Genomic DNA, 23,997 nt, shown 5'->3' on the forward strand with positions numbered 1-23,997 from the left:
TCTTGGTTTTCATCTACAAGTATCTGTAATACCACTTGTGCCCGCGGTCGGATGTTAATTCCGACTGTGGGTTCTCCCCAATAGGCATAGCGTGGGGGTCTTCCTGGTTTCGGTACAGTAATTGTGAGTTGACATCATCCAACACTAAGCACCAAGAAGTTGTGCCTAGGTATAGACAGACCCCCACTCGGCTATTGACTCCCCCACGACCTTGCTTTTCCTTTCGGTGTTTGATGATTCTTATAATTCTTATTGTACAGACTCGCTCGCTGTTCTCGCGCAACTCCTCGTCCCTGTGTTGCCTGCTCGCTTTCCGATTGACTCTCAGACCGCCAGACAGAGCCCTCTCAAACTACTGCTGTTTCTGTGTATCACCAGCGCGTCATACACGGCCATCCCACGCTCTTTATTCCCCGGTACCCCTGTAAAAGAGACCGCTCCCTGTCGATTTCGCAAAATCCATCCCTTCATCCTCCAGCATGCTCGTGGGCGACCGGCCTCAGCCCCGGTTTACGCCTGCCATTGTAGATCCGCCAATCACGCACGTCATGCCCGCCCTTAACGCCGGGTCATCCACGGCCCCGTCGGCAACGGGCTGCGCGGAGAAATCGACCAAGCCGATGCTCCAACACATTTGGATCGTGACCGGGCCCGCCGGGTGTGGGAAAAGCACCGTGGGAGAGGGATTACGGCAGGAATTGGGGGTTCCCTTCCTCGAGGGCGACGATGTACCATCCCCTCCTTCCCCGTCCCGTGGACTTTAAACCGGAAGACAAGGGCTAACGGGACTGACTTGACAGTATCACCCACAACTCAACAAAGAAAAAATGGGGCGTGGCACTCCCCTCACCGACGAAGACCGCTGGGACTGGCTCATCGCCCTGCGCAAAGCCGCCATCGACGTCCTCGCCCCGTCTCCCGAACGGAACAACCCTGCCGGAGTGGTCGTGGCATGCTCAGCGCTCAAGCAGAAATATCGCGACGTCATGCGCGTCGCCGCATATGGTTCGCCCTCCGTCCAGATTCATTTCATCTATCTCCAGCTCGACGAGGACGTACTGATGGCGCGGGTGCGCGCGCGCCAGCAACACTATATGAAGAGTGGCATGGTTCGCTCACAGCTCGCGACTCTCGAGGAGCCCAAGGATGAATGGGATGCGATTACCATCAATGTGCAGGGACCCCCGGAGGAGGTGCAGAAGCGTGTTCATGATGCGGTGACCGCGAAGCTGGCGGAGTATGTGTGACCTTTTTGGGCGGGGGTTGTGTGTTTTCGTTGGATATGCATCTGGAGCCTGGTGTTGTTTCTTTTTGTCGCATGTTGTATAACTTGTGAGGGACGGTTTTTGGCAAAGGACGGTTCCTGGAGATTTCTCATGTCTAGTCTATTCTCGATCAGGTGTTTTCGTTACTTGCCCGGTCCTTTCTGGTGTCTGTAGCGAGCAGATCACAATACCCCAATACTTCGGGGTGAAATGCCAGAGCATTTTTCTTTTTCTACACATGGAGGATGTGAGATGTAGTGCCCGCAACAGCGAGGTCATTGGATTGAGTCTATCTATACGGCCGCCTTTTCTATGCGATCTACCGCAGATTCAGCAGCATGAGTTCGGGCACCTCAATCAGCTCACGCACTCGGTTGCCCATCCTTGCCATCGTCGCACCATCCACAACCCGGTGATCCGCGCTCCAGCTGAAATTCACCTGCTCACTGGCAACAACCTGGCCCGTCGGGTCAAACACTGGAAGGGTACGTGCGCGGCCCACACCCAGAATAGCCACCTCCGTCGGCACAATGACCGGGGCCACGTACGTGCCGCCGATGTTACCAATATTCGAGACGGTGATGGTGCCGCCACTCAGATCAGCGGGGGTCAGTTTCCCACTCTTGCCGAGTGCGCTGAGCCGCGAGATCTCGGCGGCAATGTCGGCTATGGATCGACCCGCGACATCTTTGATGTTCGGGACGATCAGGCCCTGTGGTGTATCCATTGCAATTCCGATATTGTGCTTCGCGCGCATGACAAGCTTGGGTTTCTCGGGGACGCTCGAGTCTATCCGGGCGTTAAGAAGGGGATACTCGTTCAGAGCCAAGGATACGGCTTTCACGACGAAGGACAGGAAGGTGATCTTCTTGGGGTCACGGGCGTCGTTGGCGAGCTTTTTGCGGATGGCAGAGATCTCATCGACGCGCAGCTCGTCTGCGTACAGAAAGTGTGGCGTGTTCACCGACCGGGTCATGGTCTTGAACATCTGGGATTGGATCGGGGTCAAATTGACCACGGACTCCGTTTGTCGCGTGTCTGGGGCTGGGACCGGCTGCACCACCGTTGGCGGTGCTGCAGCTGCAGGAGAATCCTTTGCGGCCACGAAGTTCAGGACGTCTTCTTTCAGTACGCGGCCGTCTTTGCCTGTGCCGGATATATCGAGGATGTTGATGTCATGGCTCTTCAAGAGCCCGCGGACGGCGGGAGTCGCGAGAGATGCATGCTTCGACCGAGACGGTTCCTTTTCTATTATCAAAGTTTCGCGTTCTAGAGTTGCAGGCAGCGAAGACTCTGCGGCTTGTATCGCGGCCACTACATCTGCTGCGGGTGTCGACTCCGCCGTGTCTGCTCTGGGCTCGTGCGGCGGATTATCATCGGCATACTTGGAATCGTCGACTTCGATATCACAAAGTGCCTGGCCACACTGTCAGCAGGGGGTCCACCGATCATAGTGCTATGTCAAACTGTACCTTCCCGGTGGGGACAGTATCATCGGTCTCAAAATGAAGTTTCTTGATCACGCCTTCGTACCTAGATGTAATCTGCGCCCCATTAGCAAACGGTATAGGTATCCCTCACAAGATACTCACATCGTCCACGGCCTTGTCTGATTGATACTGGCATAGAGGTTTCCATTCCTCGATGTGCGCCCCTTCCTCGACATACCACTGGATGATTTGGACCTCGGTGATACCTGGGACGACACTCATTAGCATCGGCAATTCATTGAGACAGAACCAACTCACCTTCCCCAACATCTTTCAAGATCTGAGATCTGATCCCCCACAGCGGGGCACCGGCGTGGAAGTGCCGACACGGGAGGAAGGGGGGCGAGCGCCGAGGGATCCGGGGCCTGCTGGAAGACAGGACATGGGCAATGGCACCTCGACTGCGCAAGAGGCTCATGGTCAAACAGCTGAGGACATTAACAAAGGAGAAACAGCAGGGCCGCAGGCATTTATTCTGGGGAGAACGACAACCGCTTCTAGCCGAGGGCCGGTTGACCGCGGACAGTATTGATGCCTGAATTTGGGGGCAACAAGATCATGCATGCCTATTACTTATACTAGAGAAATATTTCTGTAGGTATATAAATCTATTCCTTACATCCGGGAGGCTATTCTGTGGTCTCGACCAAAGAATCAAATTTTATTTGAATACTTTCTGCTTCTGCCGCGAATTCCAATTCAGCGTTTTGGAGATGCTATGCACCCAATCATCGCCCCGCCGACCGGGCGGTAACACGTTAGCGAAGGGATAGCGGGAGGCCGACACGGTTACGTAGTCGCCGGGGTGTAATTCGACCCTGAGAGTCCCAAGTTAACCTCAATCTCAATCTACTCCAGGGATAGTGGGGGGGGATGCTCACTTCTCACGACCATCGAAACTAGCCCATGAACTAGTCCGAGCATCGTAGGGCACACCCATGCGCAGGACGATGGTGTCTGGTAGGATAATCGGCCGAAAGGACAGTGTATGCGCGCAGATGGCCGTAACGAGGATGACCGGGTTCTCCGGGTGAGAGAGCGAACCCCCGGCAGCAAGATTGTAAGCGGTTGATCCCGTCGGTGTAGCAATGCAGATTCCATCTGCGAGGAGAGTCGTGAAGTGTTCGTCGTCGCCAAACAATTCAATTTGCGACATGGCTTAGGCAGAAGAGCGGTTAGTAGTCGTCCGAGAAGGCTTGGGGAGAGAGACATACTGGGGTTAGGTCCACGATCTAGGACCACATCGTTCAATATCTCATAGACTCGATCGGGGGTATGCGTCAAGGTATCCTCGCCTTCTTCTCCAATCAATTCCTCTACGAGATCCCGACTGGTCAATTCCCTCGAGTGCGGGTCTTTCAACCGCGCTTTGCTTCTCATGATGGTGCATTCGAAGCGTAAACGCAGACTGACCACTACCCCATCGCGGAAGGCAGTCTCGATTGTCCGCTGGTAGTCTGCAAAGTCAAAGTTCGTGAGGAACCCCAATGATCCCAGCGCGAAGGAAAGCACGGGCGGCACGATTCGCTGGAAGAGCCAACTGGTATAGAGAACCGTCCCATCCCCTCCGAGGGTGATGACAAAATCAAAAAGATGCGGTTGGCTCTGGGCGAGTTGGGGATCCCAGTACTTGAGCCGGCCCTTGGCCGACGGCTCCTCCTGCAGGAGCTGTAGCTCCCCAAAATCCGGATGCGTTTGTAGCCGTTGCTCGACATAGACGATGTACGGCGTCTCGCGCTCGTGAGACAATAGCCACCGCGTCAGTTTCCTCGTCAGACTGACCAACGACTCGTCGTGCGCCTTGCACACGACAAAGACATTCTTGACGGTGAGCTTGAGCTTGATGCTGCCTAGCTTCTTCGATAGCGTGCGCACGTTCCAGGCCATGTCCGACAGCTGCCGTTTCGTTAGGTGTCTCGATTGGACGATACTCGGGGCCGGCTTCAGGGTCCGTGGGTCGCCGACGTCGGTCACTGAGACCCGCGCGCCCTCTTCGAGCGGCGGCTTGACCAGGGCGACGGGCTCGTCCTCATTCTGCGCCTCATGGACGACATTCTCGGTGTCTCTGAGGTTGTGTGGCGGCGTGGCCCATTCGCCCGCGATGAGAGAATGAACGTAACAGGCGGTTGTCTTATCATTCTCGTCGGTGTGGGTTCGCATCCTGGGCTTTTCCATCGTCACGAGGGATGATTTGCGGCGATGGTTGGAGTCGGGGTAGAAGACGACCTAAGGTGACATGGAACGTCAGTTGGATCCTGCCATTGAGTAAGGGATCGATACCTCCAGGTGGTTCTGAGTGTCGGAGTCGCTCAACCCTCCGTAGCTCTAGGATGCCGTGATCAGCTAGTTCCCGGGGGATGCGCGCTGGGGTTCGCCACATACATCGTCCACCGTGGGCAGGGAGGGTCCCTGCTCCTGACTTTCCATCGCGATCAGTGTTCAAATCTTACGCTGGGCGTGTTCCGGTCATGGTGGGGTGGGGAGGGACTGGGGAGGGAGTTGCAGGCGGCTAAGGAAGAAGTGTGGGTGGATATGACGTCATCATTGACTGGTGTGTACGCGACGACGCAGTGGTTATTGTGATTACGATCAGGCACGGGCAGAGAGAACCGGGATGAGGTGTAGTTCGGTCGGTCGGCCTAAATAGCGAGAGTGGGTTGGATCATTCAATGATAGCCTAGTGTTCAATTGCGATAACTACAGTCTGAGAATGGGCGTCATCGTCTACATGGCGTTCTTCATCTCCCGCAGAGCAGTCATCACGTCCACAGGCTGCGTCTTCCCTGTCGCTTTCTGGATCTCCGGGTCCTGTACAATCATGAGCATCGGGCGTAGACCGTCAGGATGAAGCGGGGACTTACGTGGACACGCATAAACACATTGTGAAGCTACGCGTCGGTTAGCCGGAACAAGATCCAACAGGGGAGCACTCACCTTCTCATCGCCGATCGTGAATTTCCCCTGGGTCTGCTGGTTTTTCTCTGCAAAGGCCTGGAGCTTCTGGATCGGCTCCGTTTGGGAGACGGTCATGCAGAACTTCACGTTCTGCTTGGTGTACTCGTGGCCGGGCTAGAAGGCGTGAGCACGGGCGGTCGATCAGACGCGGCGGCGAACAACTTACGTAGACCCGGGTATCGTCCGGCAGAGCAGCCAGAGTCTCATTCAATGCCTTGTGCATCTCTGCCGCATTGCCTTCGAAGAACCGGCCGCACCCTAGACCATCTTAGACGAGTATCCCCGGTGGGCACGAAGCAGACATACCCGCAATGAATAAAGTGTCTCCCGTGAAGACTACCCGTTGGGACCCGTCTTGCATGTAATAGCAGATACTGTCCTGCGTATGGCATGGAGTGTGGAGCGCCTTGACCGAGATGCGCTCTCCGATCTTGAATTCCTCGCCGTGCTGGGGGGTCTGGGTTACGGACTGGCACTCCTTGCCCCCAATGACGGGGATTTTGCCGAATTGTTTGAGCTATTCCCGCCGGTCAGTCCATTTCATGCGCCACCCGAGGGAGCAAGACCGACCATGTCATTGTTGCCCCCCGCATGATCCCAGTGGCTGGCTCCCGATGTGTTAGTGACTGGTCCCGCCTAGCTCCAGGTCCAGACATACTGGTGGGTATTCACAATTGACGTCAGCTGGATCTCGCCTTGATCGATCATGGACTTCAGCACCGGGACCACCCTGCATTGCGAGTTTGATTAGTCTTGTCGGCGGAGGCATCGAGCCGAAGATGGATCACTGACTCGGGCGGATTGGCCGGATCAATAATCACAGATTGCTTCGTCGGCTCATCTACGACCAGGTAGGCATAATTGTTGCCCTTCCCGGTCCCTACACGGCCAGGAACACAAATAGTCAACAACGGGCGCCCGCGTCCACGGCCGAGGTCCTACCTACACATAGGGATCGAGTGAATATGCATGGTTCTGACGTGTGGTTTGAACGAACGAGATGCAAGCGATGAGCGGACCACGCGTGCGATACTCATCACCGGAGTAAGAATCACCGTGCGGGGAGGGAAACGGATGGGATGGATGATTTGCAATCCAGAGCAACGTCATTCGGCGGAAGGTTATTCCAGATCCACTCACGCTCCGACTCTCGAGATTGGTGAATGCTTGATTCATTGGGCTCGGGCTTGACATCCTTCCTTGCCGGGCCGACTGATCCTCTTCTGTGATTCGTACAGGGACGACGACATGATGGTTACCGTTCTGTGCCTCTGTGTGGAAGAGCGAGATATGTTGGGCCGTTTGTGGTTGATGTACACCTAAAGATAAAGTGAGACCGCCCAGATGATGGGCAATTGGTCAACGGGCTTGTTCCGAAGTGGTCCTTGAGGGATGACCGGGCGTGTTCCGATCTATAGAGTGGTGAAGTGCAATCTGTAGACACCGCCAGACCCACAGTTCCCCCTCTCTTTTCTCCAAGAACGGAACTCGGAAGCGCGGAATTACCTCCGACGACACGCCCTTCCGTTGACGCTTAATTATTTGCCGGTTGGCCTTTCAGACACCTTCAGATACTGATTCTGCTCCCATCGAGTCGCCAGAGGCTTCTATCGCGACAATCCGTCCACCCGCTCTCGGATTAGCCCCTCAGGACTCCGATCCATTCCACCGCACGGGAAGAATGGACCGCCAACAGTTTCGGGATGCAGCCCACTCTGCCATCGATGACAGTGTGTTATGTCCCTGGATCCCAATTGATATCCGTATATTCTGACCCCCAACTCAGTCGTCAATTACTTCGACTCCGTCCCCGAGCGGCGGGTCGTGCCCGCCGTGGAACCGGGCTATCTTCGCCCTCTCATCCCCGAAAACCCTCCCACAGAGCCGGAAGAATGGGCACAGATCCAGAAAGATGTCGATGACAAAATCAAACCCGGATTAACACATTGGCAGTCCCCGAACTTCATGGCGTACTATCCGGCCAGCGTGACCTACCCCAGTATTTTAGGCGAGATGTACTCGGCCACATTTACGGCGCCGGCATTCAACTGGTTGTGCTCGCCGGCCTGTACGGAGATGGAGACCATTGTCATGGACTGGGTTGCCAAGGCTCTTGGATTGCCCGGGTGCTTCCTCAGCACATCCGAGAACAATGGAGGCGGAGTGATTCAGAACAGTGCAAGCGACGCTATCGCCACGATCATAGTCGCTGCGCGGGAAAGGCGCGTCCGGGAGATGGTCTTGGCGGAAGGCTTCAAGGAAGGCACCGCAGAATACGAGGAACGCAAGATGGATCTTCAGCCCCGACTCGTTGCAATTGCGAGTGATCAAACCCATAGCAGCGCAGCAAAGGGTGCACTGATCGCTGGAACGCGCTTCCGGAGTGTAACTGCGCGGTTGGAAGACGATATGGGCATGACGGGTTCGCGCCTACGGGAAGTCCTGGAGAAGTGCGACAAGGACGGCTTGACGCCTTATCACTTGACGATGACCTTTGGCACTACCAATACGTGCGGTTTGGATCGCTTCGCTGAGATCAAGGCTGTTCTCCAAGAGAAGCCGGCGTGGCAGCGGATCTGGGTGCACGTCGACGCTGCCTATGCGGGTGCCGCGCTTGTGGCCGATGAGTGGCAGTACATTGCGAAGGAATTTGCGGAGGGCGTGGACAGTTTCAATATGAACATGCACAAATGGCTGCTCGTCAACTTTGATGCAAGGTATGCAGAGTGATGTCTCATTATCGGCCGCCAGCTTATACTCCCCAGTGTTCTCTTTGTCCGGAATCGACTGGACCTGACCAATGCCCTCGACATTACTCCGACCTACCTGCGCAATCCCTACTCGGACATGGGGACTGTGATCGACTACCGTAACTGGTCGATCTCCCTCGGACGACGATTCCGCGCGCTGAAGATCTGGTTTGTCATTCGCAGTTACGGCCTGAATGGTCTGAAGGCCCATATCCGGAAGACCATCGGGTTTGGAAATATTTTTGCGGACCTGGTTCGCAGCCGGTCCGACCTGTTTGAGATTGTCACCAAACCCGCCTTCTGTCTGACCGTTTTCCGAGTCAAGAACCCTCATGCATCCGCAAATGGGGCGGACGGGTCGACGGACGGTGTTGCCGCATGCACCGCAGACGCGGTCGCCGACGGGCTCTCGAAGAAGGTATACGAGCTGATCAACTCAAGGGGGGAGATCTTCATCACCTCGACGGTCATTGCGGGAATATATGTCATTCGGGTCGTGAGCGCCAATCCGATGGCTGAGGAGTCATACGTCCGGAACGCATTTGATATCGTCGTTCGCACCACGGAGGAGGTGTTGCAGCAGAAATAGAGCCTGGCATAGGCCATGCTTATATGTAGTAGTTGGTTTTGATTACCTCCCGACCAGGCGCCCTCAGCTAGGCCGGCTCTCTCTGCATCACCAATCCCCACTCACGGTGTACCCGTTGTTCTCTTCACCTAGAATTATTATTATTATTAGATCAATTAGTCCGTCGTCAACTACAACATCATTTAGTTATTCTGCAAAATGTTATACAGTCCCGGTGGTGGATCTTGCACGGTCGGGATCTCTCATAGCACAATCACTTTGCCTCGGCCCGCCCAGGGCGGCGATAAGCGGCTTGTTGCGGCGACGCCAGACATACTGCTGAGAACTCTCTCTCTCTCCTTGTTCTTCCTCTACCCACTCTCTCATCTTCTCCTATAATCCCCCCTCTTCCTCTGTTTTTTCTTTCTTCCTTCCTCCTGGATCATCTCACATCTCCCCCATGATGCTCGCTCCGTCCACACGTCTTCCTGCCCGCCTCTCCAGGCAGGCCGTCCCCACACTCCAGCGCCAGTTTAGCTCCGCACGCCCGACGCTGAAGGAAATCCAAGATGCGTACATTCTGAGCGCATCGCGAACACCGACTGGCAAGGTAAGCAGATCTACAAGGCTCAGCCGGACCTGTACTGACCGCCCGTCTAGTTCAACGGTTCATTCGCCTCCGTCTCGGCACCCGAACTGGGTGCCGTCGCCATCAAGTCGGCCCTGGGTAAATCAAAGGTCCCGATCGACAAGATCACCGATGTATATATGGGAAATGTCTTGCAAGGCGCTGTGGGCCAGGCGCCGGCTCGTCAAGCCTCCATGTTCGCGGGGTTGCCTTCGACCGTTGAGTCCATGACCGTCAACAAGGTCTGTGCCTCGGGTTTGAAGGCGGTGGCGCTGGCTGCACAGAATATCCAGCTGGGATTGGCAGAGGCCCAGGTCGCGGGTGGCATGGAGAACATGACTCGCGTACCCTACTATATGCCCCGCTCTAGCCAGCTGCCTCCGTTTGGGGAGATTAAGCTAGAGGACGGCTTGATTAAGGACGGTCTCTGGGATGTTTACAACAAGTTTCACATGGGTATCTGCGCCGAACAGACGGCCAAGAAATACGAGATTTCACGCGAGGACCAAGACCAGTACGCCATCCAGTCGTATCAGCGAGCCCAGCAGGCCTGGAAGGAGAACAAGTTCGCGGACGAGATCGCGCCGGTCACGGTCAAGAGCAAGAAAGGAGATCTTGTCATCGAGCGAGACGAGGGCTACGAGAACCTCCGCATCGATAAGATGGCGAGCTTAAAGCCCGCATTCCTGCGCGATGGCACGGGTACCGTCACCGCTGGTAACGCGTCTACCATGAACGACGGCGCATCCGCCCTGATCCTGGGCAACAAGGAATTGGCTCGTGAGTTCGGCCAGGGTAACCGCGCGCTGGCCCGCATCGTGTCCTCAGCGGACGCTGCCATCGACCCTGTCGACTTCCCCGTGGCTCCTGCAAAGGCAGTCCCTATTGCACTGGAACGTGCTGGTATCACCAAGGACCAGGTTGCCGTGTGGGAGTTCAATGAAGCCTTTGCGGCGGTGATTAAGGCCAATGAGAAGGTCAGTTGAGTACCAAACCGATTATAGATTCATTGCTGACAACATCGTACAGATTCTCGGTCTTGAAAATGCCAAGGTTAACATGCTGGGAGGCGCGATTTCTCTTGGCCACGCCCTCGGGAGCTCTGGGTCCCGTATCCTCGTCACTCTACTTCACCAGCTGCAACCCGGCGAGTACGGTGTCGCCGCCATCTGCAATGGCGGAGGTGCTGCCACTGCCATGGTGGTGCAGAAGTTGGATCGAGTCAACTAAGTATACAGTCCGATACCCTTGTATAAACAATGTGAACCATGCAATCAACCCTTTTATTGTACCCACAAGCACAATATAGACAAAATAGTAGACAGCTAGAGGATCAGCCTCTTATGACGTCTGTGTTTGGGAGCTAAGCGCAGTGTGTAAACACTTTTGGCCCCGACTGACCAATGACTCTCATCCTTCTCCCACTTCGAACTAGTTCTTATCACGCTGGGAAAGCACTATATCAGCTGGTCGCTTGAATCGAAACATTATGGATTAGCCAGAGAATTGCCGAAGACCAAATTCCACAGATGGCGGAGGACACGAGAGCGACGGACCAAATAGCGAACCCTCAAAAGGGGCAGGGTCTTAAAGGTCAGAGTCGAAAGCGTCACTGCTGGGAATGCTTTGGACGGAACTTGGTCTGTGGCTTTGAACTTTCTGGGGGTGTAAGCGATGTGCGTCGTCTGGCATCGAATGTCCGGGATACGGCGAAACGAAACCACACAAATTAAAATGGCTCACACCAGGCCAGGTGAACTCCTGAGTTTGGAAGCACAATAGTCTCCCAAAGGAAAAAGTCTCTCGAAAAGGTGCACTATAGAACGCAAGCTCGCCGAAGGAGGGTATATCTAGCGCCACGAAGAGTCAGGAGCAAGAGACGACTATGCTCACGATCTTCAAGGATGCGGCCATTCCTAGCTCGGAGCTGAAGACCACCCTCCATGCGATTATGGATTCTATCAGTTACTGTACGTACTCATCGTAAGACTTAACACACACTGATTTCAAGAACAGATAACATCTGCATATACCGTGACTTACTGAATGTCCTGGAATTTGGCCCAGTAGGGTGAGTTTATCCAGTCTCAGACTCGATGGTACCAATAGGATATAAGCGCCCCGATTATGTACAACTTCGCATAATCTGCATGAGTCTCAGCCATCGTATGAATCGGACCGGAAGTGACCCCCAATCCAGTATTTTGTCAAAGACCTTTCTCCACTTCGGGGGTTGATCATTCGTTCTCTCAGCGAGGATATCAAGGACAAAAACAAGCGTATGGGTGATGGTGTTATTGCAGGGATTTTCACCCTTCTACTCGCTGATGTAAGTCCACTCTCCATTGAAAAGCGATGATGTGAAACAGATCGTACCAACTATACCCAAGGCCCAGCAAGGAACAGTGCTCAACTCTCGATACCATCTTGATGGACTCAGCAAATCGTCAAGTCACGGGGCGGCGTTGGTTCCTGTTGCGAATCACCTGGTGTAGGACCGCTACTACTTGTTTACTTTACATTTATTAATGCCTAATTCGCAAGGCCTGAATACAAGCACGTGATGAGAATCAATAATCTTGCGAGAACCCCTTCTGGTTCAACCGATCTTCAACTCCAATCAACCCGGTCATTCTGCCCTAAAACGGCTAAGGAGGCAGTCTAATGCTACTGGAATGAAACAACACCAAATTAACAGCTGCAACTGACTTCAACGCATGCTAGCTTGCAGCACAAAGTCGAGATGCCTTCGTGCGCAGAAGAAGACGATACGGGATATGATGTGCCCATCAACAAGATAACAAGCTTCCACGGCAGTTTGAATCAATACCTCCATGACAGCAGCACCTCCAGCAGCTTGACAAACATTGTGCCCGGTTGCTCGACACCGGGCCTAAAGCGAAGCATCACCGCCGTCGAGTCCCAACCCGTAATTCCAAGCGGAACAGCCACCGTGAGCGCGAGTCCGAAGCGCCGACGAGCCGTCGCAAAGACGCCGACTCCTTCCCCGACCAAATCCACCATCTCATCGTCACGCCTGACACGCTCGCGTTCTAGCTCATCCATTCCAGTCTCTCCCCCATCAACAACAATCTCTCGGAAGCAAACACCGAGCAAACGCAAACGAGCCTCTCAAACAGAAACGCCACCCATGCCTTCAAGGCCACCCTCCCTCCTTCGTGACTCGATTCCCCCGAACCTAATCCTCCTTCTCGTAGGCGTAAACCCAGGCCTCCTAACTGGAGTAACAGGGTACGCCTACGCCCACCCTTCCAATCTATTCTGGAAACTCCTGCATTCATCGGGGATAACCAGTATCCGACACCCACCATCCGACACATACAAACTACCCGAGCTGTACAGCGTGGGCAACACGAATATCGTGGAACGACCCACGCGGGACGCAAGCATGCTCAGCCGGGCGGAGATGGATGCTGGCGTCCCTGTGCTAGAAGCTAAGATTGCTATGCAAAAACCTGAGGCTGTGTGCCTTGTTGGAAAAAGTATTTGGGAGGCGGTGTGGAGGGTTCGCCATGGGAGACCTATCCGTAAGGAGGAATTTCGATATGGATGGCAAGGCATCTCCGAGAATATGGGATGCGTTTCTGGTTCGGATTGGAGGGGTGCGCCCGTTTTTGTGGCTACGACGACCAGTGGACTGGCGGCGGGGATGAGACCAGCTGAGAAAGAAGCTATTTGGGCCGAGCTTGGGAGCTGGGTTACGAGGCGCAGAGTAGAGAGGACATTGTCTTCTACTGCTGTTCAAGAAACTGCCCATCAGATAGGGTAAGGCAAAAGGGATTACGGATACGTAGTAAGATTCAAGTTCTTATTCTTAGTGAATCTGCAACAACAATACCCACCGTCAGCTAGTTGATAGTCAGTTAAGCTCTCTACACCTTTCCAGGCTGTGCATATGATGATTTCCAAGCCAACACACCCAATCAAAGTGTTTCAATTCCTTTCAGTGCAAGCCACCTGCCATCATAACGAAATCAAGACTAGTGGTTTCATAATGAGCACCAGACTCAGGGATCACATTCTCGTTGAGTACACGCAATGTACATCCATATATATGTTTACTACTAACTAGTGCCACCTACAGCACAATGATCAGGCGCGGGCCGATGATTCTGGGCGTAGTATGGGAATGCGGTGAAAAAAGGTGGCCTATCAGAGGCAACTAGCATTAAACTGCAATAATAATGAAGTGGGCTCACTTTCCTGCTAGTCCCTTAGTCAAACAGCAACGTCATGTGCCGCACCGGCACGTGGAGTACCTGGCCCCCACGGCAGAACATTGCGCTTGCTATGAAACTGAGGCTAAATAATGACTAAAAAAGAGGTAATCTGGTCTTAATAATCGTATATAATCGGTGGTGAGTGTCCACTCCAAGCAGTCGGAAAGATTCTCGTAATAATTGCCAGTGCACAAGGCGCTTTTAGACTCGCTCGGCGGAACCGGACAAGAACATGCACGCAAGAAAAAGAAGAAAAAAAGCGATAGCAGCATTGGAACACTAAGCAAAATCATTCTGGCAGCAGCGCTGAAGCTACTTATACGTACATTCTGCAATTTGTGAGGAAAGTGCTTTAATCCGGTTTCGTATAATGACAGGGCGAATCTTGGACCGACATCATAGTGGATCTAGGGCAAAATCGCACGATGAGACCTCGGGGATCCGGGAATTCTTGTAGCGTATGACTATCATTGCCTAGATTTGCTCCGCGAATTACTTCCTGAGAATGAGTCCTATCAAAGGACCAACCTAATTGGGGGGTAATTGGGGGCCAGTGGCTGCGCACTGCCTATCATCAGCCTAGAGTTTGAGCTTGGACACCCAAAATATCACTGTTTACCCTATGAAGGAATGGATCTGTAGTTAGCCACCGTCACTTGATTTAGTCTCCCAGTTCAAATACATGGCTAAACTCTCGATACGAGACAAAGTCCAAAGCTTTATTTCTGGATAACTCTATAAGCTGTACGTAATCTTCGGGCTCGCCCATTAACTTCACGTTTCTCACTCGCCAACACTTTAGGGTCCCGTCAACTTCAGATGTCCTAACGTCTTATATGCTGTGATACATTCAGTGCCAACATTGCGTCGTGATTCTCTTCCTCTCGTGCTCTCACACCCCTCGCTATTATGTCCATCGAATATGCACAGCAGAACAAAGGTCCTCGAATCCTAGCCGTGTTCTGGTCGCTAACCGCTCTTACCTTGGTGGTGGTCATAATTCGACTTTTCATTCGAATAAGGATATTGCGCAACACAGGTTTAGACGACTGGTTGATTTTGGCTTCAGTGGTATGTTTCAACATGTCCTCTTTAAAAGGTCTGTCAAAACTTTGTGCAAATACTCACGCTCGCGGTCTCAAAGCTTTCTACTACTGCATTTACGGCTGTGACTACTGTCAACGTCTCCCTTGGATATGGTCAACATGCAGACATGATTAGTCCCCACAACATCGATCACATTCTCCTTCTGAACAATGTCGATTTTATGTTCGGTATCATGTCCTTTTGCCTCCCGAAGCTCGCTATTGTGGCATTATTGGATCGACTCTTCCAGATGAAAAAATCCCATCGAGTCATGCTGTGGGGGTTAACAGTTACGGTGTTCGTGGTGTCTTGCATTACAGTCGTCATAATCTGGACAATGTGTGACCCTCCCGAGGCACAATGGAAACCAGAACTACAAAAGCAAGGTGCCAAATGCCGCAATCCATGGATTCTTGTCAACTATTCCATATTCAATGGATGTAAGTCGTACCCTAGTCACCCTCTTTATGATTCAAAACTTAACTTTGGATGTCCCGGTGTAGCTCTCTCTGCATTTTCTGATGTGGTGCTTGGGCTGTATCCTGCGCTGGTTGTGCTCAAACTGAAGATGTCTCTGCGAAAGAGGCTGGCTTTATGCGCAGCACTAGGGATGGCAGCACTGTAAGCATGGCTATATGATCTCTCCCTTACATAAGATTATTGGCCGCGTTATGAATACTAATATGAGAAAATGATATCCAGGTCTGCCGCAATGTCTGTTATTAAATGCTGCCAGCTTCCTGGCCTTGCCGATCCTCAAGATGCTACTTGTGAGTTGGCTTGTACCAATGAAAAGGAGTTAGATAAACAGTATTAACCATGATTTATTACAGACCGTACAGCAGACCTTGTGATTTGGACAAGGTATGTATCATTTCAGCTTTTCTTAGGCAGTTTGGGTGTTGTTTTGCTAACACTACTTTCAGTGTCGAGGCAAACGTGAACATCCTGGCGTCCTGTATTCCAACACTACAGCCAATTCTCGAAATGATGTTTGGAAAGCGGGCTTTTAGAAGTTCCGCAGATCGCTACAAGGATAGCGCCCAGAAGACCAATTGGAGTACCGGAAAAAGGACTGTTGGATATCATCGCAGAGATAAGTCGCAATTCACAGCTGTTGGTAGCCAGGATAGCATCTTGGGCGGAGCAGACGAGGCTGAAAACCATGCATTGGGACAAATACGACGCCCTGAAAATATAGCGACAACAGGGTATAGCAATCCTCGTTGGTAGGCTTCCTTCGGTCTTTGGTAATGGTGATTTATTTGAATAATTTTAGAATTGAAGACATGTTTACATGAAAAGGGAGCACTCTAGTGGTTGCCTTAGGGTTTACCGAAACAAACAGCGATAATCGGGTTCTGGGCAGCTTCATCAACTTGTTCAAAGTAGACGGATAGGGAAGAGGAAGAGGAAAAGGAAGGCGCAATACAAACGAAGAAGAAGGGTGCGCACACCAAGACCGTGCCTGGCGCGCGATATGGATTCTGTAGATAGTTGAGACTCTCTTGATTTCTCTTCTTCTTCTTCTTTCCCTTCTCTGACTTGGAAGTCCCGTCGACTATAGTACTCAGACTGAATACCGTCGCTTTCGTTGTTTTCTCTTCCGACCTGACTGCCCGGTCACAGAAACTATGAACTGTTCTGTTGAGTACGCACATCCGATCGGGCCCTAGCAGCACAAACCTCAGCTGCCTCGATTATTCCCGCATCCCTTGATTGCCGACCATTTGCCGACCATTTTAATGGGATGGCCGGTTTGGCGAGCTATGTCTGGGGCTTCTACGCCATTGTCCCCTTTACCTATCTGCTTAGGGTACTGGAGTTGCCTTAAGCCTCACTAAGTCTAAATAACTGTATTAGATCGCTTCTACTCGTTCTCCAAGAGTAAACACATGCGCAGAGTTAAAGTTCCTCGCCGGAATCAAACAATAGCCTTTCTGGTTTGATAGAAGAGATTTGCCCCCTTCATCTGTAAAGCCACGATTGAAGTGAGTATGGCCAAAAGCCCAGGCCGCAACTGTTGGGGCGATCCAGCAGACCTCACTTAAATCTATAGCAAAGCCCGTAGACACGACACTGGTAGCATGCTTTGGGTCTGTGCATCGCGAATCCATGCTCGGGCTATGGTGGGTGAAAATTATGACCCTTCGGCGAGGTTCATGCTTGGCTATCGTCGAAACTTGATCATTAAGCCAAGCGAGATCAGACTGATGCGCAGCATTGTGGTCATCTACTGTCCATCTCAGAATATCCTTGAAGTCCATCATGCGACTCTCCACCGCAAATTCCTGCTGCGGGGAGATGTGCGAGAACAAGGTGCAACCCAAAATTGTGAGGTTATCGTTGATATCGTATCTTGTTTGGTCGAGAAATACAAAATTGCCCATAATAGATATTTTTTTCACCTTTTCTTGAAAGCACGTATCTTGAGCTTGGCGATTCTGAACGAAAGGTGGTACGGTTCATGCACCCAGGAGAAAGAAAACAGCCGAGTAGCGATTCAGTTGAGTCTCAAGGAAGGAGAATAGATCGTCGTTGGCAATATGCCCAATGTCTCCAAGAAGGGCAAGGTAGGGTGTGGTTTGAGCAAATGTGAAACTACTGTACGAGGGATGGGTTTCGAGGTGCAAGTCCGACATGATTTGTATAGACTGTTCCCATGATGAGTAAGATTGCGCTTTGAAACCAAGTAGCAGAAAGAAGGTTGACTTTAGGATATACTGGATGATCTTGCGGGTTATATTCGCCCCACCCGAGTTTAACTGAGGCCTCGAACCTCTAGACTTCCCTCAGCAAAAGGGCTGCCAATGATTCAAGTCAGTGTATCAACTATATCGTAGTATCCATTGCTTTGCAGAATCCTTATGCGAGTCGATGTTGATTGTGTTTCATACTAGCACGTAGCTCTAGCCTGTTGTAGTAATTTTCTCAAGTAGATCTAGGTACCATATCACCACCTTTCGCACCTCCCCCTTCTCTTCCCTCCGCTTCGACCCCTATCCAATTGAGGGCTTTGTAGCGGCTAGTCAAGTACTCTGTATTTTCACTCGTTTCGCTCGTCTTCGGAGCCCCTTGGAAAGGTCTAAATTTTGGCCTTCATCGAGGCCTCATGTCTTTCTACCGCAGAAATTGATCAGGTGGCTGCCTGAGGTGTCGGCGGCCACCGCCGTAGATAGATAGGATTTCCCTTTTGGGAGATCACTCAGTCAATACAACTCACTCCGTTCGTTTCCTCTCCTTCATGATCTCCATGATCAGGTCTCTGCGTTGGCTCTTCGACTTTCTCTGAGTCTCACCGCCATCAGGTTATGAGCCCGGCTCTCGTTTTGGTTCCTTTTTAGACCAGACGGGGTCGGGATCCTGCTGCAGGACCTGTGCAAGTCTATCATCATTTTGATCTCTTTTTTCTCCGCCTAATCTTCATCAAATACTTCAAAAATCCACATGAGCATTCAGAAGCTCACTGTCCATCGCTCCTGAAAATTCAACCCACAGGGTTACGTTTTCATCAAAATCTCGCCATCTGTGCGATTCGTCAAATTTTAGACACCTTCTCAGACCCAGCAACGACTGGGCCACTGCCACCGTCCGGCAGAAGAGACACAGCGATAACTGGGGCCACTGCCATCGTTCAGAAGGATAGATCCAGCTTGTGGGCAACTATCACCGTCCAGCAGGGTAGACCCAGCGACTTTGATCGTGTGAAATTCCAACTGTCATCCTCATCATGGACTCTACACGTCCACAGCCGTCCGAGACTTTCCGAGCCTTGCCGGTCGCCGGTACCGACTACACCAATTTCACTACTACGCCGACGGGCGAGATCGCGTACACGATAAGCGAGTGAGACAGACAAGAGTGAGATACCTCAAACCCCTATATTAAGTGCCTTTTTTACAAGTTTATATCTCAGCAATGATTGAACATGCAAAATTCTTATCACAATCCTATATTAAATATCACAATTAGGGAGTGCTGAAGAAATTTGAAAACATCTATGGAGATGGTGGTTCGGATTTTGTATACAGTTGCTTTTCAACCAAAATACACACCACTTTGAGTTAATTTTCCTAAATCTGTAACAACATATTATCTACATCATAAAGAACAAAGAAACTAATAATTTAGACGAAATAACCCGTTAGCGTGAAGATACGAAGATGCAAAATATGGTACTTAGTATGGAGTATTGGGCGGTCTCACTCGCTTGTCCTTCTCACACGCTTATCATGTACGCTATCGCTGTAGAAATTAATCGAAGGCCAGCAATTTTTCTCTTTCCCCAACATCCATCTTCCACGTGACCGAGTGACTGAAAGTAGGATCACGGAAATGAAGCACATCGGAGATGAAGGCACCGTGGGCCCACGATAAACCCTGGGACGAGAATAGACTCAATATATACAACGAAATGAATCTACAGCTGGAAGTCGCATTGGAAACGGTTGTCTGCAGTTGAGAAAGGCAAAACCAATGGAATTAGTCAAAAGCTAATATCAATTGAAGGTCTTCATCCGGGGAAAAATCATGCTAAGATCTGGAACGTACTACCTAATCTCCTCTCAATATTAGTTGGGTAAACCGGCTTGAATTTTAAGTTGAGTTTGTCAAACGGTACGTAGATCCTGTCTAACCAATCAAAAAGTTGGTTGCTGGGTGCGGTTATTATCCCGGTGAGCGGCCTAATAACTTTGTCCATCCGCCGGTATATCGGGGCCGGTACGGAGACGGTACGGAGACGGTTCGGAGAGGTTCGGAGAGGTTCGGAGAAAGTTTTAGATTAAGCTAGCTAGTCACAATAACCTATTCTAGTATTTTATTCGGTTCAAAAATGTTGATGTGGCTGTTACTCGAAGCCGAATTTTTCTTAATGGTCTCTGGGGCATCCTGTGTGACCGGGGGCCAGGTCAAGAACAAAAACGAACAAAGAATTCAATTTGAGAGCTATGGTTGACGGGAGATCCAATTTGAGAAAAGGAAATAGAGACAGAGGAAGAGTCTCTAGTTATCTACAACACTCTATGTCTTGTGTCAATTGTCAAAGGCGGTTCTTAAACGTAAAGTAAGTCCGAGTGAGAGGCAGTCAGTACAATTGGGTCATGGGAAATGCATTGATCGGAGTCGGTCCGACCTTAGGCCGAAAAGAATACCCGAGGATTTCAGATAGTGAGGGAAAAAGAGGAATATCTACATATTGTCTACGATGCTGTAATAATGAATCATGTTCCATGGGAAAAAAGTGGGCGAACAGACACAATTGGGCCAAATCATCTGACATCACAATCTAGACACAAAATATTGGTAATATTTTCTACATATATAAAGCCCTGATCCTGCGTTCCTTTGATGCAACGAAGCGATTGCAATCCGCATGAACCCCAATCTCTCCAAATACATTGACTGATAACCCACCCTCGCAAATGGATCATTTCCACAAACCTGAGATTGGCAAGCGATTGTTGGCTTCAGTCGTGGATGAACAGGCAAGAGAACATCCAAATCAGAAGTTCTGTATTATTCCCAATAGTGAAAGCTCTCAAGAGGGATTTCAAGATGTCTCCTTTGAAGATATCGCTAGAGCGGTGGACCAGATGTCGTGGTGGATAGCGAGGACTCTCGGTTGTGGGGATGACCAGACACTAGCCTATCTGGGCACAAATGACATCCGATACCTTATTCTTTTTCTCTCCTGCAATAAAACCGGCTACAGGGTATGTTATATGTTCTAGTACTTATCAGAACTCTTAACGAATTTCTAAATAGCTTTTTCTTCCTTCAACAAAGAATTCTGACGAGGCGTTACTACATCTTTTGAAAGAAACGAATACCAAAGGAGTTCTGCATTCCACTGGATTTAAAGAACAATTTCCAGCCATTGGCAGACTTGTTTCAAAGGTGGATGTTGTCGAAATACCCTCTTTGAATGAGTTGTGGGAGAAGCAAGCGTCCCCCTACTCTTATATCAGATCATTTCGTGAAGAACAGGATCGTATTGTCTTGATTATGCACACATCTGGAACAACAGGTTAGTATTCAATGCTAATTAACAGTGCCAGAGTGAATTCATAATTTTTAGGTCTTCCCAAGCCTATATTTATGACTCACGGGTTCTTTGCCACGATCGACAGTGTCAATGTATTTCCTCTTCCGAACGGTCGGCTTCCAGGGATACCTTGCAGTACTCTGCTTGCAGGAGATGCAATTTTAACAGTTACCCCATTTTATCACCTAATGGGCTTTTTCTTTTTCATTCAAGCGATATTCGCTGAATTGCCGTTTGCTTCACCACCAAGTAAGCCATTATCGGGTGACCTTGTGGTCGAAACATTAAGGAAATTACGCCTTGTCTCGGCTGCCCTTCCCCCGTCCTTAATTGAGAATATCTGCAGTTCAGATCTTGGACTGAAGACCTTGACTCGATTGGAGAACCTCTACTTTGGTGGAGCGCCTCTATCTCCCGAAGTAGGAGATATGCTTTACGAGAAAGTCAAGCTCAACTCGGTCATCGGATCTACGGAGATGGGTGTGTTATTATCAATGCAGCCTGTTGATGAAGCTGATTGGTCATACTTTGAATGGGCACCGAATTTCAACATCTATATGGATTCGGTCTCAGACAATTTGCATGAACTTGTTGTTCGGCGAGGCGACAATCGCGAGGTAAATGGGATATTTCATACATTTCCGAGCCTGCTGGAGTACAGGACCAAAGATCTTTACATCGAACACCCTACAAAAAAGCATTTATGGAGGTATTGTGGCCGCTCAGACGACATCATTGTTCTCAGCAATGGCGAGAAATTTAATCCCGTCCAGATGGAGAAGGCAATAGAGGCTCACCCACTTGTTTCGAGGGCACTTATTATTGGTCAAGGTAGATTCCAATCTGCTCTGTTGATTGAACCAAACTGGGAGTTATGGTACTCGAGAAATTTCTCGTCTGATTCCGCATTTCTGGACGAAATCTGGCCAAAAATAAGAGAGGCCAATGATGGAGCCCCAACTTATGCACGGGTCATGCGAGGTAAGATTGGATTGGCAGCTGAGAACAAGCCATTCAAAATCACGCCCAAAGGGACTACCCAACGCCGATTAGTTCAAAACGAGTATGAAGATTTGATTCAGGCTTTATACAGAGACTTTCATAAGAAGCACTTGGAATGCCCGGACGAGGGGTCTTTGGCCAGTATCACAGCCTTCATTCGCCAGGCTGTTCACAATCAACTGGAAAACAGAAACGTTCGCGATACTGACGACTTGTATAACACTGGTTTTGACTCTCTGCAAACCGTGTTCCTTGCAAACACGTTGAGCAGCGCGATAACATTGAAAAATCCAGATTGGGGCCTATCCATAAATATGCAAGATATTTACGCTCACCCGACCATTGTGAGCCTGACTCAATACGTTACAGACCGACTGCAGGGTATCCAGACCGACACAAAGACCTTGCGGGACAAAAGGATCAACAATACTATCCAGAAATACCGTGACAGTCTTCGTTCAAAAACTCCATTCCCGACGGAGAAAAAGGAGAGAAATCAGCATGTAGTCCTGCTCACAGGCTCCACTGGTTCTCTGGGAAGCTATATACTGAATCAGTTGCTTAGCGACCACACCGTCGCAAAGATCTACTGCCTTAATCGGTCACATGATGCTGAAACTAGACAAAGGCAGATTCATGAAGAGAGAGGCCTCAAGCTCTGGCAAAGTGACGAGCAAGTTGAATTTGTCAAGGCTGTGTTTGGAGACGACAAATTAGGTCTCTCTGAATCAAAATACAACACCCTTCTTGGTACTGTTGACATAACGATTCATAATGCTTGGAGACTTGATTTCAATCGAAGGGTTGACTCTTTCGAAAATCTGATCAAGAGTGTTCGGGACCTCCTTGCATTCAGCCTGCTCGGTGAATGGTGCTCACATCTTTTCTTTGTTTCTTCTATAAGCACCATACATGGTTGGGATCCAGCCATGGGGCGTCCCTCAGCACCAGAAGATGTGATTGAGAACCCTGATATTGTTATGAAGCTAGGCTATGCCGAGTCTAAGCACATCGCTGAACGGCTTTGCTACGAAGCCTCCAAAACAGTGGGCGTGCAAACGACTATTCTACGAGTGGGCCAAATTTGCGGACCTACGAGGTCTGAAGGGATATGGAACCGAAATGAATGGTTTCCAAGTCTCATCACAACATCAGAGAGAATTGGAAAGATTCCGACGAGTCTGGGTGCGAACAAGCTAGACTGGATTCCTGTGGTATGTTCGTATCCTCATCCCAAGAGTCGGCTCTTTTGGTCATTAAATAGCTACTGAATGTCTCACGCCTCGTATCCACAGGATTCCCTTGCAGAGATTGTTATGGAAATCATACACAGTCGTCTTGGTACTCAAAGCAGCTCAGCTTCCGCCGCTTGTTTCCATCTCGTTAATCCCAACAAAACATCCTGGGAGTCGCTCCTGCCTTGTGTTCAGTCCAAACTGAGTGTCACCACGGTCGCCGCCTCTGATTGGATCTGTGATCTCGAGAGTGTTTCTGACCCAACCGAAGAAGACCTTCAACAAATGCCTGCAATTAAGTTATTGGACTTCTTTCGCGGGCTATTATTACCCAATATACCAGTTGCCGGTGTCGACGTGCGAAACGCCATGCAGAAAAGTCCAACTATGGTTAACCTGCAGCCAATCTCGAAGCAAATGATCACGAATTGGCTGGGGCAATGGGGCTTTCGGCGAGATAGCTAGTTTATTGTCACGTTATGATACAGTGATTTGAAATTGGTAGGATGACCTACGCTTCTTGATTGTTCTCCGAACCCGAATATTGAAATTAAAGTTTCTTCCCTGCGTTATTTTATTCCGGCGGGAGGTTGGAGGGTTGCTATCCACTGCTACCCCCACCTTTAGGGAATAGCTACTTCTATACTTAGGAACTTATTGTCAGAGCACAGCCGATCAGCTTCATGTTCTCTTCGCTTCTGTAATATTTTAAGTATTGTATAGATGAAATT

The 23,997-nt window shown here is 50.5% G+C and overlaps 8 protein-coding genes across 8 annotated transcripts; 6 read left to right on the plus strand and 2 right to left on the minus strand.

Moving 5' to 3' along the window:
- Positions 1 to 479: 479 nt before the first annotated feature.
- Positions 480 to 1,247, plus strand: N7510_000090 (gluconokinase; the record flags this gene model as incomplete). The annotated part of the gene is made up of 2 exons (XM_056972020.1): positions 480 to 728; positions 801 to 1,247. The coding sequence occupies 2 exons, from the start codon at positions 480 to 482 to the stop codon at positions 1,245 to 1,247; spliced, it is 696 nt and encodes a 231-aa protein (XP_056837137.1).
- Positions 1,248 to 1,584: 337 nt separating this feature from the next.
- On the minus strand, positions 1,585 to 3,173 carry N7510_000091 (uncharacterized protein; the record flags this gene model as incomplete). Its single annotated transcript, XM_056972021.1, has 4 exons — positions 1,585 to 2,682; positions 2,738 to 2,809; positions 2,858 to 2,961; positions 3,014 to 3,173. The coding sequence occupies 4 exons, from the start codon at positions 3,171 to 3,173 to the stop codon at positions 1,585 to 1,587; spliced, it is 1,434 nt and encodes a 477-aa protein (XP_056837138.1).
- Positions 3,174 to 3,416: 243 nt separating this feature from the next.
- On the minus strand, positions 3,417 to 6,681 carry N7510_000092 (putative NAD+ kinase; the record flags this gene model as incomplete). The annotated part of the gene is made up of 14 exons (XM_056972022.1): positions 3,417 to 3,573; positions 3,637 to 3,913; positions 3,970 to 4,981; positions 5,036 to 5,080; positions 5,138 to 5,174; positions 5,484 to 5,563; positions 5,617 to 5,643; positions 5,690 to 5,824; positions 5,877 to 5,968; positions 6,017 to 6,227; positions 6,281 to 6,314; positions 6,369 to 6,440; positions 6,503 to 6,590; positions 6,657 to 6,681. 14 exons carry the CDS (start codon positions 6,679 to 6,681, stop codon positions 3,417 to 3,419), a joined length of 2,292 nt encoding a protein of 763 aa, XP_056837139.1.
- Positions 6,682 to 7,391: 710 nt separating this feature from the next.
- N7510_000093 (putative aromatic-L-amino-acid decarboxylase) lies at positions 7,392 to 9,049 on the plus strand (the record flags this gene model as incomplete). Its single annotated transcript, XM_056972023.1, has 3 exons — positions 7,392 to 7,440; positions 7,497 to 8,427; positions 8,476 to 9,049. The coding sequence occupies 3 exons, from the start codon at positions 7,392 to 7,394 to the stop codon at positions 9,047 to 9,049; spliced, it is 1,554 nt and encodes a 517-aa protein (XP_056837140.1).
- Positions 9,050 to 9,491: 442 nt separating this feature from the next.
- On the plus strand, positions 9,492 to 10,886 carry N7510_000094 (thiolase family protein; the record flags this gene model as incomplete). Its single annotated transcript, XM_056972024.1, has 3 exons — positions 9,492 to 9,638; positions 9,689 to 10,633; positions 10,686 to 10,886. The coding sequence occupies 3 exons, from the start codon at positions 9,492 to 9,494 to the stop codon at positions 10,884 to 10,886; spliced, it is 1,293 nt and encodes a 430-aa protein (XP_056837141.1).
- Positions 10,887 to 12,399: 1,513 nt separating this feature from the next.
- N7510_000095 (mismatch-specific DNA-glycosylase) lies at positions 12,400 to 13,446 on the plus strand (the record flags this gene model as incomplete). The annotated part of the gene is made up of 1 exon (XM_056972025.1): positions 12,400 to 13,446. The coding sequence occupies one exon, from the start codon at positions 12,400 to 12,402 to the stop codon at positions 13,444 to 13,446; it is 1,047 nt and encodes a 348-aa protein (XP_056837142.1).
- Positions 13,447 to 14,806: 1,360 nt separating this feature from the next.
- Positions 14,807 to 16,216, plus strand: N7510_000096 (uncharacterized protein; the record flags this gene model as incomplete). The annotated part of the gene is made up of 4 exons (XM_056972026.1): positions 14,807 to 14,968; positions 14,997 to 15,423; positions 15,487 to 15,604; positions 15,910 to 16,216. 4 exons carry the CDS (start codon positions 14,807 to 14,809, stop codon positions 16,214 to 16,216), a joined length of 1,014 nt encoding a protein of 337 aa, XP_056837143.1.
- Positions 16,217 to 20,406: 4,190 nt separating this feature from the next.
- On the plus strand, positions 20,407 to 23,731 carry N7510_000097 (NRPS-like protein biosynthetic cluster; the record flags this gene model as incomplete). Its single annotated transcript, XM_056972027.1, has 4 exons — positions 20,407 to 20,697; positions 20,750 to 21,011; positions 21,063 to 23,245; positions 23,327 to 23,731. The coding sequence occupies 4 exons, from the start codon at positions 20,407 to 20,409 to the stop codon at positions 23,729 to 23,731; spliced, it is 3,141 nt and encodes a 1,046-aa protein (XP_056837144.1).
- Positions 23,732 to 23,997: the final 266 nt, after the last annotated feature.

Source organism: Penicillium lagena, assembly GCF_028827675.1.
Source record: "Penicillium lagena strain IBT 129212 chromosome Unknown utg000001l_segment0_segment0, whole genome shotgun sequence".
Taxonomy (NCBI): domain Eukaryota; kingdom Fungi; phylum Ascomycota; class Eurotiomycetes; order Eurotiales; family Aspergillaceae; genus Penicillium; species Penicillium lagena.